This window comes from Eretmochelys imbricata, chromosome 2 (genome assembly GCF_965152235.1).
Source record: "Eretmochelys imbricata isolate rEreImb1 chromosome 2, rEreImb1.hap1, whole genome shotgun sequence".
NCBI lineage: Eukaryota > Metazoa > Chordata > Testudines > Cheloniidae > Eretmochelys > Eretmochelys imbricata.
Window position 1 is genome coordinate 3,243,262 of NC_135573.1, and position 16,938 is coordinate 3,260,199.

Consider the following 16,938-nt stretch of genomic DNA (forward strand, 5'->3'; position numbering starts at 1 on the left):
CCGGCCCGGCTCCCCCTGCGCTCCGGCCCCGCACCTCCCGGCCCGGCTCGGACGCGAACTCCCAGCCCGGCGGCTGCCGCTGCCCGTGGTTCCCCGCGCGCAGCCCCGGCTCTGGGCCCGGGCCGCGCTGCCCCTCGGTCTGGTCCCTGCTCTGAGCTCCGCTGCGTGCCTGGAGCCTGCCCGGTGTGTGTCCCCTGTTCTGGGGAGTGTCTGCCCCCTGCTTCTCCGTGCCCAGCCCGGGGGACACTCTTTATCCGTCCCCCCCAGTGGCCCCCCCTTCCGTGCCCAGCCCCTGCACGGATTCCCGGATCGTGCCCATGGGCATCGTCAGGTTGGCAGATGTGATTAAGGAGGAGGCTGCGGAGGCTGTGAGCTCGTTCCCTCTGCAACAGTATCGAGGTGAGCACCCCCCAGCTCTTCCCCAGCCTGGGGCATGGCTCCTCCTGCTGCCCCCCGGCGGGAGGGGACCGCACAAGCGGGCAGGGGCCAGGGGGCAGGTGGGGATTCAGAGCGAAGAGGAGGGTGGGAGAGGCTGAGATCGCCTGGGAATGGTGGGGGTAGCGGCTGGGGACACCCCAGGGAATTGGGAGGGGGGTGAATGGGGAAGCAGCCCTGGGGGGTGGCATGGAGGATGAGGAGTGAGAGTCCCCAGGCAGGCAGTTCCAGAGCAGCCAGCCCTTTAGGACAGGATGGGGCGGAGGTTATGCCCGTTCCTGGGGGAATAACCTGGCTGTTGCCTTGGGCTTCCCAGACCGCGTCATAGCCCTGGACGCATCCATTGCCATTTACCAGTTCCGCACGGCCATGCCGAAGATCTTCAACCGCAACGGGGAGAACATCAGGTGAGTGGCCCGTACCCCAGCAGTGCCCGGCTTCCCCAGGGCTGCTCCCTGCTCCCAGAGCCCCTAGGCAGCACCAGCTCCGTGGTGTCACACACCCAGTGCCTGGCCAGTGGGGATCGCCTTGGGAGCTCACTCACACGGTGCCGTGCCGTGCCGTGCCGGGGGCCCAGCGGAGGACAGTTCAATGGCCTAATGGCTTGTGTGCAGGATTCGGAGACAGGAGCCCCTGGAGCCTGCCCTCAGCCCTGCCACAGACTTCCTGGGTGGCTTTGAGCAGCCCCCATCCCCTGCCTGTTCCTCCGTGCGTGGGGATAAGGGTGCTGACACCCTCACATTGAAGCTGGGCAGCCATATTGTTCCGGCCTGCACCTGTGCGGGTGTGTGACGCCAGATGGGCTTCCCCCGTTCTGTCAGAGCGGCTCCCGCTGCCGGGCTCTCCGTTCCGCCTGGCACACGCGTCGTGGTGCAAGCCGCAGGCTTCCCAGCTTTTGTTCTCAGTCACTTGCAGGGGCTGTTTTACCGGACGCTGCATCTCCTGGAAAATGGCATCAAACCGGTGTTTGTGTTTGACGGGCGGCCCCCTGACCTCAAACAGCCACTGGTTGGTATCAGAGGCGTTCTGGGACGTTTGTTAATGGCGCAGGGTGGGCTGTGCCTTTAAGAGCTGAGCTTCCCGGGTAGAGAGTCCAGGCGGGGAGCTCTTGTTGTTAGGTCACTTACATGCAGGAGTAGCCCCAGGTGCAGTATTGTAAGGCAGAGCTCTTGTGAGCACTGTGATCCCTGAACATGGCAGAGGGGACAGAACATGCAGCAATGGGGTAGGGGCGGGGGTGGGGATACACAGCTGATCATTCTCGGTCCCAGCCACAGGGGGCGCTGCAGCAATTGGGACAGGGGTTGGGGGGGCTATGCCGATGTTCTCTGTCCTGGGTGGGAGGATGATGCCCGGCCTGGGGTGAGAAGGGGATAGGACGTCTCTGCGCGCAGATCGTTGTAACAGATTCCTTTCCTTGCAGTTGGCCAGGCGGGCAGAGGCTGCCAGGGCTAGGAGAGACGCTGCAGGTAAATGCCCAAGCCTGTGGAATTCTGCTGTGCCACATTGCAAAGCAGCTGGGGGTCCGTGGCTCGCCTCATCTGCCCTGCCCCAACAGGGCCCTCCCCTGCCTTCCAGAGAGCTCCCTGGGCTCTCGCAGTGGCAGTCAGTGGCCCCTATCCGGGTGGCAAGCCTAGTTTCAGAGCCTTCGCTGTCCAGGCCTGGGGTCCGGCTTGAACATGCAGCGCCTGTATGCAACAGCAGGCGGCACTGTAACTGGGAACGGGGGTCCCTGCTGCATCAGGAACCCCTGACCCACATTCCTCTGCTGGTTACAGAGTCCCGCCTGGCTGAAAACCTGCAGCGGCCCCTGAAGCAGGATTGTGAGACCCTGCTGAGCTACCTGGGTGTGCCATGTGTGCAGGTAACTTGGAGTGGGACAGCATGGGGTCGGATCCTGTGGCAGAGGGGCCAGTCCGTGGGTCACTGGGGCAGCTGTCTGGGCTCCCCAGGAGAAGGGGAGAGGCCCTGTGCTTGGGCGAAGCCGGTTGCTTTGGCTGCAGTTTCTTGCTCTTCAGGGGTGGCCCAGGTGGCTCTGCTGGCCAGAGGGTCCATGGCTGAGTGTGACAGAGCCGCAGGGTATCGCTGGTGGAGACGGGGGTTGTTTATCTAGGGCCTACACAAAGTGCTCTGGGAGGGACATGGACCCTTGACAGAAGCAAGCCAGTTGCTGTGATGTAAAGGAAGCAGTGAAAGCTGGTCTGAGCGGGGACCGGGGAGGAGGGGCCGTGTGCCGCTGGCAGGTCCCGTTTGGGGGATGGCCCAAGGAGGGCGCTGTCCCCATGGGGATGCTAGCAGAGCTGCTCTCTGTACCTGTGCGCAGGCTCCGGCTGAGGCAGAAGCCACTTGTGCAGCTCTGGTGAAGTCTGGCAAGGTTTGGTGCACGGCCACGGAGGACATGGACGCGTTGCCTTTCGGGAGCCTCCGCCTGATCCGCCACCTGAGCGCCAAGAAAAGCTGGTGAGTGGCAGCGGTCTTGGCCACGCTGAGCCCTTGGTGGGTCTGAGCCCTGCTGGGGGACATGGTAGAGGAGAGAGGGGGATCCAGGAGCTGCTGGCGCCTGGGAACCCCGGGGAAGTTCCAGAGGCCTGGCATAAAGCTCATGTGCCAGGATTTTAAAGGGATAAACAGGGGGACCAGGGTAATTATAGGCTGTCAGCCTGACGTCGATCCTGGGCAAGGTAACGGAGCAGCTGAGAGGGGACTCAGTTAATAAAGAACGAGAGGGTGATCTCAGTAATGCCAATCCGCATGGGTTTGCGGAAAATAGACCCTGTCAAACTCACTCAGTCTCTTTTCTGACGAGATGACAAGTCTGGCTGATAACGCTGATAGCGTTGGCGTAACGGACTTAGACTCCTGGAAGGCGTTTGACCTCGTCCTGCATGTCGTTTTGATGAAGAAACTAGAACGATATAAAATTAACCTGGCCCACAGATTAAAAACTAGCCAAGTGATAGGTCTTAAAATGTAACTGAAACCAGGGAATCCCCACTGAGCCGGTGTTCGTAGTAAGAAGATCGGTTCTTGGCCCTACACTATTTAACATGTTTATCAGTGACCTGGAGGAAACGATAAAACCATCACTGACAAAGTTTGCAGATGACACAATGATTGGGGGAGTGGGAAATAACAAAGAGAACTGGTCATTGACACAGAGCGATCTGGATTGCTTGGTAAGCTGGGCACAAGCAAACAACAATACGACCAGATGTAAAGTCATACATCTGGGACCAAAGTCTGTCGGCCATACTTACTGGATGGGGGACCCTATCCTGGGTAGCAGCGACTCTGGAAAAGATTTGTGGGTCGTGGTGGATAACCAGCTGAATCTTGAGCTCCCAGTGCGACACTGTGGCCAAAAGCGCGAATGCGATCCTGGGAGGTATACACGGGAATCTCCAGGAGGAGCAAAGAGGTTATTTCACCTCTGTATGTGGCCCTGGTGCGAGGGCTGCTGGGATCCTGGGCCCAGTTCTGGTGCCCACAATTTGAAAAGGATGGTGATAAATTGCAGAGGGTTAAGAGAAGAGGCATGAGAATGATTAAAGGATTAGAAAACATATTTTATAGAGAGAGATTCCAGGAGCTCCATCTATTTACCTTACCAAAGAGCAGGTGAAGGGGTGACTTGATCACAGTCTATAAGTACCTCCGTGGGAACAGAGATTTGACAGAAGGTTTGTCAGTTCAGCAGACTAAAGTCTAACATGATCCAATGGCTGGAGGTTGAAACTAGACAAATTCAGACTGGAAATAAGGGGCATATTTTTAACAGTGAGGGTTAAAACCATTAACCCCGGAGCAACATCCCAAGGCTATGGTGGATTCTCTTTCACTGGCCGTTTTTAAATCTAAGAGATCTGCTCTGGGTCAAACAGGAGTTGTTTGGGGGCAGGGCTCTGGCCTGTGTTACACATGGGGTCAGACTGGATGATCACAGTGGTCCCTTCTGGCCTGAGAATCTCGGAATCTGTGGAAGAGGAAGTGAGGAGTGGGTGGTGGGGGAGCCGGAAGGGTGCCCACCCAGCAGAGGGGAGGTGCTGGGGGCTGGACAGGTGTAGACGGGAGACTGGAGCCTGCACTCAGGTTATGGCCTTGGGCTCCCACTGGCTGGCCACGCCAGGTTTGTGCCGCAAGGGATGGCTGCGCGGCTCTGGGGGGTGCCATAGGATAAGGCGGACAGGAATGGGGGCTTGGCGGGGGAGGGTGCCCCAGCCTCACGCTGCCCTCTGTCTCTTGCAGTGAGGTGGAAGAGTTTTCCTTGCCTGCCATTCTGCAGAAGCTGGGGATGACTCAGGAGCAGGTGGGGATGGATTGATGGGTTTTGTTGTGTGGTGGTACCACCGTGGGGCCCCCGCGGTGGAGCAGAACCCCCTGCGCTCGGTGCTGCCCGGACACAGAACAAAGAGACAGGCCCCGCCCAGAGCTGAGAATCCGAGGACAGGAGGCAGCGGGTGGATGCAGACAGACCGACGGGCAGCCCAGGGGAAGAGGGAGACGACGCTGGCCAGCAGGATTGTCTCATCGTTCCCTTGGGCTGCCCGTCAGTCTGGTGCATGTTGAACAGGTGAGGCTATGCTGAGACGGGGAGGGACCGTGCTGGTGAGGAGTGTAACGCTGCCTGCCGTGACCCCAGGGCGTGCATGCCAGCCTCAGGGCAGAGTGCTGGGAACCCGGCACCAACCCCCCATTGGCTGTGAGCTCTGTATTCGATTTCACCAACCAGTTACCAGGTGTGAGCTCCTCAGGCCCTACAACAGCCTAACCTGGGAGTCACAGCCAGGCCCCGTGGGCTCCCCCATCTGTCCTGCCACCCAGGGGAGCTGCCTGTGTGATAGCTGGGCCCTTACCCCAAGGATACGGCAATAGTCAGGTTACTCCCTGACCCAAAGGACCCGTCATTCACCCCAGGTCAGTTGCACCTTAGCTCTCACACCAAAGCCCACGCTTGTAGCCAGTCCTATAATAAACTGTCTAAAGCTTTATTAACCAGGAAAAGGAAACAGGAGAGTTATTGACAAGGTTAAGCAGGGAACCATAGATACACACCCAAGTTACAGTCACAAGTTTCAAAAGGGAATAGAAGCATCTGTCACACGCAAGCTCCAAACGTCCTTTAGGGCTGACCCACGCTGAGCACTGGGGATCTCTTGCTTCTGCCTAGAAACCTGCCCCTCCAGAGTCCAAGCAGAGCAGAGAGGATCATTTCCTTCTGTCTGGGGTTTTATCCCCCTCCCGCCATGTGCTCTGAGCCACAAACTCAGCTGATGGGAGGAAACCACGTGCATGACTCAGCGGGGGTGGGGTGGAGGAAGGGGGGCACAGCAGGTGTTGATGGACCTTCCCTGTGGGCAGGACGTAACACCTGCTGGAGCCAACACTTCACACTGGTTAATGTCTCTCTCCTGCCTGGCGAGTTACAGGGTCACAGAGGCTCACTGTCCAACCGCTCCGATAGTCCCTTGCACGAGGGGATACGGACGTGATACGTCAGATTGACGCCGGCAGCAGCTCACCACCGTTCCATACAGGCTAAACACAGTCTTCCAATGCTGACACCTGTTTGAACAATACTAACCCACAGGCGGGCCAGGCTATGCCAGCCACGTATTTGTCAGGGTTCGGTTGAGACTTGTGGCATGAGCTGGCCCCTGGTCCGCCAGCCTCAGCAGGGTGTGGGAGGGGTGGTCAGGGCCGGAGCAGGCGGCCACCCAGCTAACCCCTCTGGTGATGGTTGTCTTCTTCCCCCTCTCCTCGGGCCGGGCCTGTCCCGGAGCAGTTCGTGGACCTGTGCATCTTGCTGGGCTGTGATTACTGTGGGAAGATCTGGCGGCTGGGCCCCAAGAAGGCCCTCAGGCTGCTGCAGCAACACGGGACCATCGAGCAGGTTCTCCAGAACATCGACCCGCAGGTACCGGAGGCCTCGGCCTGGGCATGAGCAGCCAAGCCGTGTGCTGCCCAAGCCGGGGAGTGGGCTGGGTTTGCCGTAAAGCCGCGCTGTCGGTGGGAAGGGCCAGGAGGGGCGTGACTGCCAGCGAGAGCCAGGTAGGGGGGATGCCCGAGAAGTGGGCAAAGGAGCAGGGCTGGTTGGAGGGAACAAACCCCTCACCCCTTGGGGGGGGAACAGTAGTGACCCCCCCGCCGGCCTGTGCTCCCTGGTGCAGTTGTGCGGCCCTTTGAATGAGACACGACACCGAGGCCCCTGCCCATCGACCCCATGGGCGTTAAAGACCCTGGGGCGTGAACCCTGGTGTCCTAGATCCGGTAACTGTGGATGCAGGGTTCTGCTTCACTCCCGGCCCCAACCCGGGTTGTGGTGTAGCTATGCACTGGTAACCAGCTGCTGGTCCCTCCCCAGAGGTGGGTGCATTGCAGCGGTGGGTACAGCCATTCCTGGATGTGGGCTCCAAAGTGCTTTGGGATCCTTTGGAGGCACAGGGCACCGCTGGCTTGTAAGCTGCTGCTGTTGCAGAAGCACCCGCTGCCCACCAACTGGGACCTGGAGGGAGCTCGCAGGCTCTTCCTGCAGCCGGAGGTGGCCGACCCGGGCCAGATAACGCTGGAGTGGCATGACCCCGACCCGGAGGGGCTGGTGCAGTTCCTCGCCCGCGAGAAGCACATGAAGTCAGTGTTGCACTGTCTGGATGGGGGGCAGGCGGGATGGCCTAGCATGGGGAGGAGTCCTGTGTGTGATGAGTTCGGGGGGGTCTCAATTCATTGTGTGGCTGCCCCCAATCTGACCCCACAGCTGGCAGCCTCAGTCCTGAAGCCAGCAGCTAAATAGGCCTTGGAGACTCACCCCCTTTCTCCCGCCCACAGGGGGGATGTCCAGGGCGGGATGGGGGGAGGTGGGGCAGTGTGTAGACAGGGGACACGTCTCCAGTGCTCCCAGTCCGGCACCTTTCGCACCAACATGGAGCTCGCTGTGTGGCACCAGCAGACTCCCCCGCCCCCTTTGGGATCGACACTCAGAGCGCCAGGGCCTCGAGTGCCCCATGCAAGTCTCCAGCACCTGACCTGGGTCCGAGCTGGGCTCCAAGGAATTGCCTGTTTCGCTTGGCCCCAGTCCCAGGGTGACTCTCGGAGCCCTGGAGAGGCTGGACACGGCCTTGTCGATGGAGCAGATCTACTGCAGCGCCCTTGAGGCACAGCGGGCCCAGAGCTCGGGAAGCCCATTCAAGCCAGACCCCCTGTATCAGGGAGCTCTGGGAGCAGGCCTGGCGCTGAGCCACTTCTGCTGAGATCCTGGCACAGGGCGGGCGAGGAGGGCCACACTTAGGGGGTTCTCCTCAACCCCCCTTGGTTTCCGTTCCTCTTGCTGTGGTGCCCCCCTGGCCCAGATCCCCTCCGGGCCCTGCCCCCCCCCCACGTTGACCCGAGCTCTCTTTCCAGTGAGTCGCGGGTGTGCCGACGGCTGCAGCGGTGGCATGAGGCCCAGCCCAAGCCCAAGGAGGCCCAGCCCAAGCAGCAAGTGCCCCGGGAGGGCAGGAGGCAGCGGAAGCTGGGCGATTTCTTCCCAGCCAGCAAACGAGCACGTCCGCCGGAGGTAAGGGGTGGGCGGGCCCGAGGGATGGCGCAGGGGGTTATCCTGTGTATGGGTGGAGATCTGCAAACAGCACTGAGCAGGGTGTTCATTGTGCCAGGTGTTTGTGTGAGGAGGGGGCAGGGCCAGGCCTGGAGCCAGCCATCGGGGTTCCTCATGCCCTACACGGATCCCTTTGCTTCCAGTCCTGGCCCCATTGGTCCCAACAGGGGCCTGGGCACGTATCAGTCTTAGCCGCCATCTCTGCTGGGGGCTGCCCTTGAATCAACAGGACCCAGACAGTGAGACGAGCTGGTCTGATCTCGGCCACTTTCCTTCCCCAGGTGCCCAGCCCCCGGCCCAGCAGGAAGAGACAGAAACTGCAGGCAGGGACATCCGGAAAAGCGGGCAGCCCGGAGCCGGGGAAGTGAGATGCTGGCCTTGTGCCTGCTCCCTCCACAGCACCCATACGCTGCCGTCTGCTCTCCCCCAGGCCTTCTGCCAGCCACGCCCAGTGGGCAGCTGGGGCAACATGCCGGGAGCCCCGCAGCTGAACCTGATGGGCACGGACGGAACCAAATCGCCTCGACTTTAATGCCCCGGTGCAGCCCATGCTCCAGCATGCAATACGGCCCAGTGAGGCACTGAATGCTGGGAGCTGCAGTCTCTGCCGGCCGCCCACTGGCACTGGCCTTAGGGGACAGCTGCATGGCCTGTGGCCAGGGTGCAAAGTGCAGAGTGTGTGTGTGTGTGATGAGGGGCAAGAACAACCGGCTGGACAGGTTGGTTCAGTACCCCCCTCCTGAGAGCTCCAACAGATTTTGTGGGTTGGGATTGAGGGGCGCTGGCAGAGCCGGGGGGAGCCCGGGACTGGGTTAGGGGGCTGCGGGTCGGGATTGAGGGGCGCCGGCAGAGCCGGGGGGAGCCCGGGGCTGGGATAGGGGGCTGCGGGTTGTGATTGAGGGGCGCCAGCAATCTAGGATGGGGCAGTAACACAGTGCCTGCTCGCTCTGTGCCTGGTAGCTGCAAATTGAGGCCAAAGTTGGCCGCCTTTCAGAACTCTCTCAGGTTTCTGCTGCCAGGCCCAGCACTGTGGTATCGGGGCACCAGGGGCACAGAGCCACTAAGCGACTTGCCCAAGGTCACACAGGAGGCTGTGGCAGAGTCAGGATTAGAACCCAGCTCTCCAGAGCCTCTCTCCAGTGCTTGGATCACAGGCCCATCCTTCCTGCTGGCCTGGCCCCAGCGCCAGGGGGAGGAGGGCATTGGAGACAGTCCGACAGGAGCTCTGTCCCTCGACTGCCTGTTTCGGGTACCCATGGGAGCAGAATGGGGATGGGGTTAGGGAAGGGAAGAATGAGAGTGAATATCAGGAGTGACTCCGCGGCTGGGAGATGGATCCGGCTGTGGGATCGTCTGCCAGGGACATTTCAAAGCAGGCCGGACTGAGGAGCATGGCCGGGGGGCACAAAGAGCAGGGGAGATGTTCTGGCTCGGGCTGGCGCTCCAGCTCTCAAGCCCAGGCGTCAGGTGGTATCTGATGGGGCCGGGAGCTTGCGCCCAGCTGCTGCATAGACGTGCCCGCTGCGACTCTACCGATATCTCCGCCCTGGCCAGCCCAACGGGGCACCAGGACACCGTCTCCTGTTCTGCTCTGGGAGCTCGGCAATAAAGTCAGAGGTGATACAGTTCAGTCTGATTGTAACTGGTAAAGACCTCTGGCACAAGAGCTCCCGTTAGTCACAGCTGCTGAGGGTCCCAGCACTGCCCCGCGAAGCTGCACCGTCTTCCTGCTCCAGAAGCTGCTGGAGAAACCGGGAGCTCCCCCAAGCCAGCTCCTGCCCCGCTCCCCACAGCGCCCCCTGCTGGGAGAGGTGGGGGCTGGAGTAGTTTTGAGCTCAGCCACCCTGCTAGCAGTGGCGTGAACGAGCTAGGCCCTGACCTCTGTACCTCCCTTGCTCTGAGTCTGCAGCTGGCACCAGGAGCTGGCCGGTCCCCCGGGGGATGGATGGGTCGGAGCCGGCCGGGACAGACCCTGCTGAGCTCCGTTCAGGTGGACAGGAAGCTTCCCAGCTGTAGCGGAGGCAGTTCCACCCCCGCCCCCATGGGAACTCCCCCCCAGGCCCAGCTGAGGTGGTGGCTGCTCAGAGCCAGGGGCCTTGCTCGGGAGGGTGTGCGAGGTGCTCGGCCTGCTTGCAGCGGGGAGGACGTGCCATGCCAGCCAAGGGACTTTGCCACCCCTCGCTGCAGAGTCCCAAGGGCGTGAGACTCGCTATGGACCGTGAAGGCTCGGGGAAAGATGTCCACTGGGCACGAGGGGGATTGCTGCTCTCCCTGGGTGGAGCGGGCGGGGCTGAGCGGGACCCATGCCGGCCCGCTCGCTGTGCTGTTCCCGCTGCCCCTGGCGGGACGGAGGCCCCAGTGGACCCGTTCACCCCTCTGCTGGTGGGCTCAGCACGGAGCGCTGCTGCGCTAGGCCGGGGTGGCCCACCTGGGGCCCCGGAGCCACACGCGGCTCTTCAGGAGTTAACGTGCGGCTCCTTGTACAGGCACCGACTCTGGGGCTGGAGCTACAGGTGCCAACTTTCCAGTGTGCCGGGGGGTGCTCACTGCTCAACCCCCGGCTCTGCCCCAGGCCCTGCCCCCACTCCACCCCTTCCCGTCCCCTCCCTTGGCCTGCCATGCCCTCGCTCCCACCCCACCCCACCCCACCCCCAGAGCCTCCTGCACCCTACGAAACAGCTGATCAGGAGGGAGGGGGAAGCGCTGTTCGCCGGGGCTGCCCGTGGGCGGGAGGCGCTGGGAGCGTGTGGGGGGAGCTGATGGGGAGCTGCTGACGTATTACTGGGACTCTTTGGCCATGTACATTGATAAATTCTGGCTCCTCCTCAGGCTCAGGCTGGCCACCCTTGCGCTAGGGCCTGGCTGAATTGGTTCCTGGGGCAACCGGGAGAGCTCTGCACAGAGAAGAGGGGGGACCCTGCCTCTCCCCTGCCACAGAGGCAGCCAAAGCGCCCCTGGAGACCCCCTCCACACCCCAAAGTACATCACGCTCCCTACGGGGAACCCACAGATAACACGGGACTGGGACCGAATGCACCTCAAGCTGCACAGCTGCCAGCTCGCTTGGAGGGGCTGCTGGGAGCCCGGGTCTCCTGGAGGGGGCTGAGTAACTGAGCTCACGTCTCCTCACCCTGCCGCCACCCGAGCTCCTGGCCCATTCCGTCTTTCAGTGAGCGCGGGCGCCGTGTCCTGCTGGGCCGTAAGGGGAGCCCGGGCAATCGGGGGGGCTGCGGTCACACGGTGCATTGCACACGGCCTTGTGCTATGGCTGGGATCAGCCGCCCTGCCCAGCAAAGCCCAGAGCGGGACTTAAGAAGCAGGCTTCTGCCTCCCCGCTGCCTGGTGGGGTGCTGCGGGGGCAGCAGGGACAGATCACAGCAGGAGAGGGAGCTGGAATGACAAAGACTCAAAGAGCTGCCAGGCGCAAAGGTAAGATGGTCTCCAGTTACAGGTCTCGACCTGTATTTACACTGACTAATGCACCCCATTATAGAATATTCTTGTGCCCCTTTCTTTGAGATCCCCAGCCCCTCCCTGGTTGCCAGCAGGCCTTTGCTAATTGCTCTCTGGCTAGGGAGGGGCTCTTTCTTTGCCACATTCAGGTCAGCTGGGCTGATCAGTCCAGCAGAGGAAGGTCTAACACCAGGCAATGGCTGGCCATCGAAGCTAGAGAATTCGCACTGGAAATGAGATGTACATTTTGCACAGGGAGGATAATTCACCATGGGAACAATTTCCCAAGGGTGGTGGTGGATTCTCGGTTTCCTGATGGGTTTGCTCAGGACTCTGCTCTACTTCAAACAGGAGTCTTGGGGGGCAGGTCTCTGGCCTGTGGCATATGGGCGATCAGGCTAGAGGATCACCCTGAGCCCTTCGGGCCTTGGGATCTAGGAATCCTCTGTGTCATCACAGGGCGTGTAATAAGGCCCCAGGGCCAGTTGGCGTGTTCAGGGCTGTGCTCCTTGAGCAGGAGAATCTTTCGGGGAACTGGGGGTGGGGGTTTGATTATTTCATGGGTTCGGTGCTCCATAGCTAACCCTCCTGCTCCAGCCCTTGTGCTCCATGTCTCAGACCCATGCCCCTGCACTCACTCCCTGCTGTGGTTCAAGCTCCCTAGGGCTGTGGAGCAGAGAAATGGGCATGATGCCCAGCCTGTCACAGCTCTCTGCATCTCTCAGAGCCCGCAGCCCTCCCCGTGGCCAGCAGCTCACGCCCCCCCGGGTCAGGCCCTACACTCAGACCCTACACTCACCACAGCAGCCTGGGGCCTGGGGCTCTGACCAGGTGTCTGTCACTACCAGCAGGGGCCAAGGAGGCTGCAGGCCCCCTGGGTCTTGCAGATCCACGCTGCCCAGGGCTGACGAGGCTGCAAGGGGTGCCCATGTCTTGCCCGTGCCCAGGACACAAAGAGCCTGCAGGGAGTACCTGTGTCTCACACGTGCCCAGAGGAGGGGAGCTGCAGGGGGTGCCCATGTCTCGCCCATGCCCAGGGCACAAAGAGGCTCCAGGGGGTGCCCGAGTTGCCCCTGTGCCCAGGGCAAGGGGAGATGCATGGGGTGCCCGTGTCAGTGAGGGGAGCTGCAGCGGGTGCCCATGTCTCACCCATGCCCAGGGCACAAAGAGGCTCCAGGTGCCCGAGTCGCCCTTGTGCCCAGGGCAAGGGGAGATGCACGGGGTGCCCATGTCAGTGAGGGGAGCTGCAGCGGGTGCCCATGTCTCACCCATGCCCAGGGCACAAAGAGGCTCCAGGGGGTGCCCGAGTGGCCCCTGTGCCCAGGGCAAGGGGAGATGCACGGGGTGCCCGTGTCAGTGAGGGGAGCTGCAGGGGGTGCCCGTGTCTCACCCATGCCCAGGGCACAAAGAGGCTCCAGGTGCCCGAGTCGCCCTTGTGCCCAGGGCAAGGGGAGATGCACGGGGTGCCCGTGTCAGTGAGGGGAGCTGCAGGGGGTGCCCGTGTCTCGCCCATGCCCAGGGCGTGAGGAGGCTGCAGGGGGTGCCCGTGTCTTGCCCGTGCCCAGGGAGCTGCAGGGGGTGCCCGCGTCTCGCCGCCCGTGGGCGGCTCCCCCCAGCTCCGCCCGGGCCCCGCCGGTGCCGCAGCGCCAGGGGCGGGCGGGGGCACTGGGCATGCTCCGAGCCGCTGCGGCTGGCTCGGCCGGGGGGCGGGCGCTGCAGCTGCCGGGCGGGCGAGGGGATCCCCGGGCTGGGCTGCGCAGGGCGCCCCGGCGGCCCTCCCCCCGGCGCCCCCATGTTCGCCTTCTACTCGCTGCTGGTCTACATTGTGTACGCGCTGCTGCGCCGCGGCCCGCCGCCGCTCCCCCCGCCGCAGGTAGGGGGGACTGGGGGGGGGCTGGGGCACCGGGCGGGGGGACCCCGGCCCCCCTCAGCCAGCGTCATGCCCTCCAGAGGGCCCTGAGCCGCCCCCGCTGTGGGGAACCCCGGCCCGGGCCAGTCTCTGGATCGGATCAAGCGGTGAGACGGGGCCGCTGGGCCACGGGGACCCCGTTAGCGGAGCCCGGCCCCGGGGTGCGGACCCGGGACACCTGCCAGTGCCACCTCTGGGGAGGGCAAAGGGGGGAGCTATTCTACCCGCTGTGCCCCCGGCCCCCCCCGCCTTGCCCCCGGCCCCCAGCTGCTCTGCACGCCCCCAGCAGCACCTGCCCCTGACAGCTGTTCACTGTCCTCCGGTGCCCTGTGCCGGGGTTCCTGGCTTCCCCCAGCCAGATCCCCGGTGCTCCTATCTCCATGCCCTGCCGGTGCCCCTCAATCCTAACCCGCAGCCCCCTGCTCCCCCAGCCCTGGGCTCCCCCCTTAGGTCTGTTGACCTCAGTCCCAGCCTGCAGCCCCCCGGCCAGGCTGGTCTTGGGCGTCTCCTGAGCAGACTCCCCAGGTGCCAGGCCGTGGGGTGGTTTCTGGGTGGTGGAGGCCCGGCTGAGTCCTCCCAACTCATGGCAGGGATGGGAAGCTGCCACCTGCCCCACCGGGGTGGGCTGTTCCTCTCCCCTCATGCTGTTCAGTTTGCTGCTGACCCGGAGCAGCCAGTCCCTGTCCCTTGACCGAGTGGGACTGCTCTGTCCTGGGCCAGATAGTCATTCCCTCTCCACTCCCAGCCCCACGGCCCTTCGCACTGCCGGCCCTGGATCTCTGCCCTCTGTCCACTTGGCATGGTCCCCGGCAGCCTGGCTTCTGAGCCGCTGTGTGCCCAGGTAGCCGTGGTTGCTTCTCTTGTGGGGATGCTGCTCCCTGATCAATGCAGAGATGAAAGCCCGCCTGGCTGCGGCTGTCGCATCTGCCTGGCGGGCCAGGGGAAGGGGGAGGAAACCAGGTCAGCTTTGGTGCTGCCGGATCCAGCCCAGGGGAGTGATATGGGACACTGATCCTCTGCCGGCATGGGAAGAGGTGGAGGGAGGGTACCTCAGTCCTAGCCATGCAGACTTGGGGGCACCTGCCCCTGCCTGGATGGATCCCCATTATTCCTGGCACACTGGTGGGGAGGAGGGGTACTCAGAGATGGTTTGCAGTGACAGGAACCAGAAGTAACAGTCGATCTGTCGCCATCATTCCGTGGTGGAATTTCAAAGACATCTGTTGCCATGGTAACTGCGCACCCGCTCTGTCTCCCTGGCAGCAGACCCCTTTCCCAACCAGCTCATAGCAAAGTGCATGGCAGGTCCCCCTGTCCTGGGGTCCCGGGGGAATGTAAAGAGCAGCTCAGTCCGGCTCCCCACGCCTGACTGCTCAGCCCACACCCTAGGTCCTCTCCCGCTCCGGGTGCACTAAGGAGCCAGCTGCCTGAGTGAGTCTACCTGCCCCTCCCCAGTCGGGCAGCCCCTGCTCTCAGGCTAGGTGGGGCTCCAGGCACGCCCCGTCCCTCCCGCTCGCCATGCCTTGCTGTGGAGCTGAGATTGTTTTCTGAATGTGATTAGTGGCCCCTTCGGTCTGTCTGGGTCAGCACTCGGGACATAAGAATGGGCAGGTTGAACAGACCAGGGATAGTCTCAGTCTGTCCTATTGGTGAAAGGGACCAGCCCCAGCCGTTCCAGAGGAAGGCACAAGGCACCTGGTACTGGATGATTATGGAGTAACTTGTCCGGGGGTCATCTCTTCCTAACCCCGCATCATTCAGTTAGGGGCTGCTGATGTCCGGGACCAGGAGAAATTATAGCCTTTGTAATGGGTAACCATGGCTGGAGTAATGATCCTTAGAAGGGTCTGGCCCTGTTTTGTATTCTGCTAAGCTCAATAAGGTCTAGTAACAGTGAGTTACACAGGTTAATGACGCGTGTGGGAAAAGTGGCTCTCTGATCAGTTGTAAATGTGTTGTATTTCCACCTCACAGACAGTCCCTGGTTCCCTGTATCCTGAATGGGGGGCTAAGTGCTGCTCAGTTTGCCGTCTCTATCACCTGACTCAAGCTCTTGGAGATAGCAAACGATTCTTCCCCTGGAAAAAAAGGAGGCAGGAGTCCCAGAGCCAAAAATGGGCAACAGTCCAGAGGGGACCCATGGTCCAAAGCCCATCGGTCCAAATCCCCATTACTAGATCGCAGGCCCTGGTTCTCATGGGAGACTTCGATTACCCTGATATCTGCTGGGAGAGCAATACAGCGGTGCACAGACAATCCAGGAAGTTCTTGGAAAGTGTAGGGGACAATTTCCTGGTGCAAGTGCTGGAGGAACCAACTAAGGGCCATGCTCCTCTTGACCTGCTGCTCACAAACCGGGAAGAATTAGTAGAGAAGCAAAAGTGGATGGGAACCTGGGAGAAAGTGACCATGAGATGATCGAGTTCAGGATCCTGACACAGGGAAGAAAGGAAAGCAGCAGAATATGGACCCTGGACTTCAGAAAAGCAGACTTAGACTCCCTCAGGGAACTGATGGGCAGGATCCCCTGGGGAATAACATGAGGGGGAAAGGAGTCCAGGAGAGCTGGCTGTATTTTAAAGAATCCTTATTGAGGTTACAGGAACAAACCATCCCGATGTGTCGAAAGAATAGTAAATATGGCCGGCGACCACCTTGGCTTAACCGTGAAATCCTTGCTGATCTTAAACACAAAAAAGCAGCTTACAAGAAGTGGAAGATTGGACAAATGACCAGGGAAGAGTATAAAAATATTGCTCAGGCATGCAGGAGTGAAATCAGGAAGGCCAAATCACAATGGGAGTTGCAGCTAGCAAGAGATGTTAAGAGTAACAAGAAGGGTTTCTTCAGGTATGTTAGCAACAAGAAGAAAGTCAAGGAAAGTGTGGGCCCCTTACTGAATGAGGGAGGCAACCTAGTGACAGAGGATGTGGAAAAAGCTAATGTACTCAATGCTTTTTTGCCTCTGTCTTCACGAACAAGGTCAGCTCCCAGACTACTGCACTGAGCAGCACAGCATGGGGAGGAGGTGACCAGCCCTCTGTGGAGAAAGAAGTGGTTTGGGACTATTTAGAAAAGCTGGACGAGCACAAGTCCATGGGGCCGGATGCGCTGCATCCGAGAGTGCTAAAGGAGTTGGCAGATGTGATTGCAGAGCCATTGGCCATTATCTTTAAAAACTCATGGCAATCAGAGGAAGTTCCGGACAACTGGAAAAAGGCTAATGTAGTGCCCATCTTTAAAAAAGGGAACAAGGAGGATCCTGGGAACTACAGACCAGTCAGCCTCACTTCAGTCCCCGGAAAAATCATGGAGCAGGTCCTCAAAGAACAATCCTGAAGCACTTACATGAGAGGAAAGTGATCAGGAACAGTCAGCATGGATTCACCAAGGGCAAGTCGTGCCTGACTAATCTAATTGTCTTCTATGATGAGATAACTGGCTCTGTGGATGAAGGGAAAGCAGTGGACGTGCGATTCCTTGACTTTAGCAAAGCTTTTGACACTGTCTCCCACAGTATTCTTGCCAGCGAGTTAAAGAAATATGGACTGGT

At 61.0% G+C, this 16,938-nt stretch overlaps 2 protein-coding genes across 4 annotated transcripts in view; both read left to right on the forward strand.

Moving 5' to 3' along the window:
* On the forward strand, positions 1 to 9,639 carry LOC144260846 (putative flap endonuclease 1 homolog). Of its 3 annotated transcripts, XM_077809681.1 has the most exons (11): positions 1 to 399; positions 752 to 842; positions 1,341 to 1,443; positions 1,859 to 1,904; positions 2,214 to 2,299; positions 2,759 to 2,895; positions 4,681 to 4,741; positions 6,218 to 6,349; positions 6,911 to 7,062; positions 7,831 to 7,984; positions 8,305 to 9,639. In XM_077809681.1, the coding sequence occupies exons 1-11, from the start codon at positions 318 to 320 to the stop codon at positions 8,389 to 8,391; spliced, it is 1,131 nt and encodes a 376-aa protein (XP_077665807.1). In that variant the 5' UTR covers positions 1 to 317; the 3' UTR covers positions 8,392 to 9,639. The 3 variants fall into 3 exon arrangements, with proteins under 3 accessions (XP_077665807.1, XP_077665809.1, XP_077665808.1); XM_077809683.1 differs by lacking the exons at positions 4,681 to 4,741; positions 6,911 to 7,062; XM_077809682.1 differs by lacking the exons at positions 1,341 to 1,443; positions 2,214 to 2,299.
* A 3,629-nt stretch (positions 9,640 to 13,268) lies between these two features.
* KIFC2 (kinesin family member C2) overlaps positions 13,269 to 16,938 on the forward strand; it is a 50,517-nt gene continuing 46,847 nt past the window's right edge. Inside the window, exon 1 of the mRNA XM_077808802.1 lies at positions 13,269 to 13,349. Within this exon, the coding sequence (XP_077664928.1) occupies positions 13,269 to 13,349 (81 nt within the window). The remainder of the gene's footprint in view (positions 13,350 to 16,938) is intronic.

Coding starts and splice junctions, on each gene's coding strand:
- LOC144260846 (XM_077809681.1), top strand. CDS start 318: ATGGGCATCGTCAGGTTGGCAGATGTGATTAAGGAGGAGGCTGCGGAG. Junction 1,905..2,213: donor GGCTAGGAGAGACGCTGCAG/GTAAATGCCCAA, acceptor TGCTGGTTACAG/AGTCCCGCCTGGCTGAAAAC. Junction 7,063..7,830: donor GCCCGCGAGAAGCACATGAA/GTCAGTGTTGCA, acceptor CTCTCTTTCCAG/TGAGTCGCGGGTGTGCCGAC.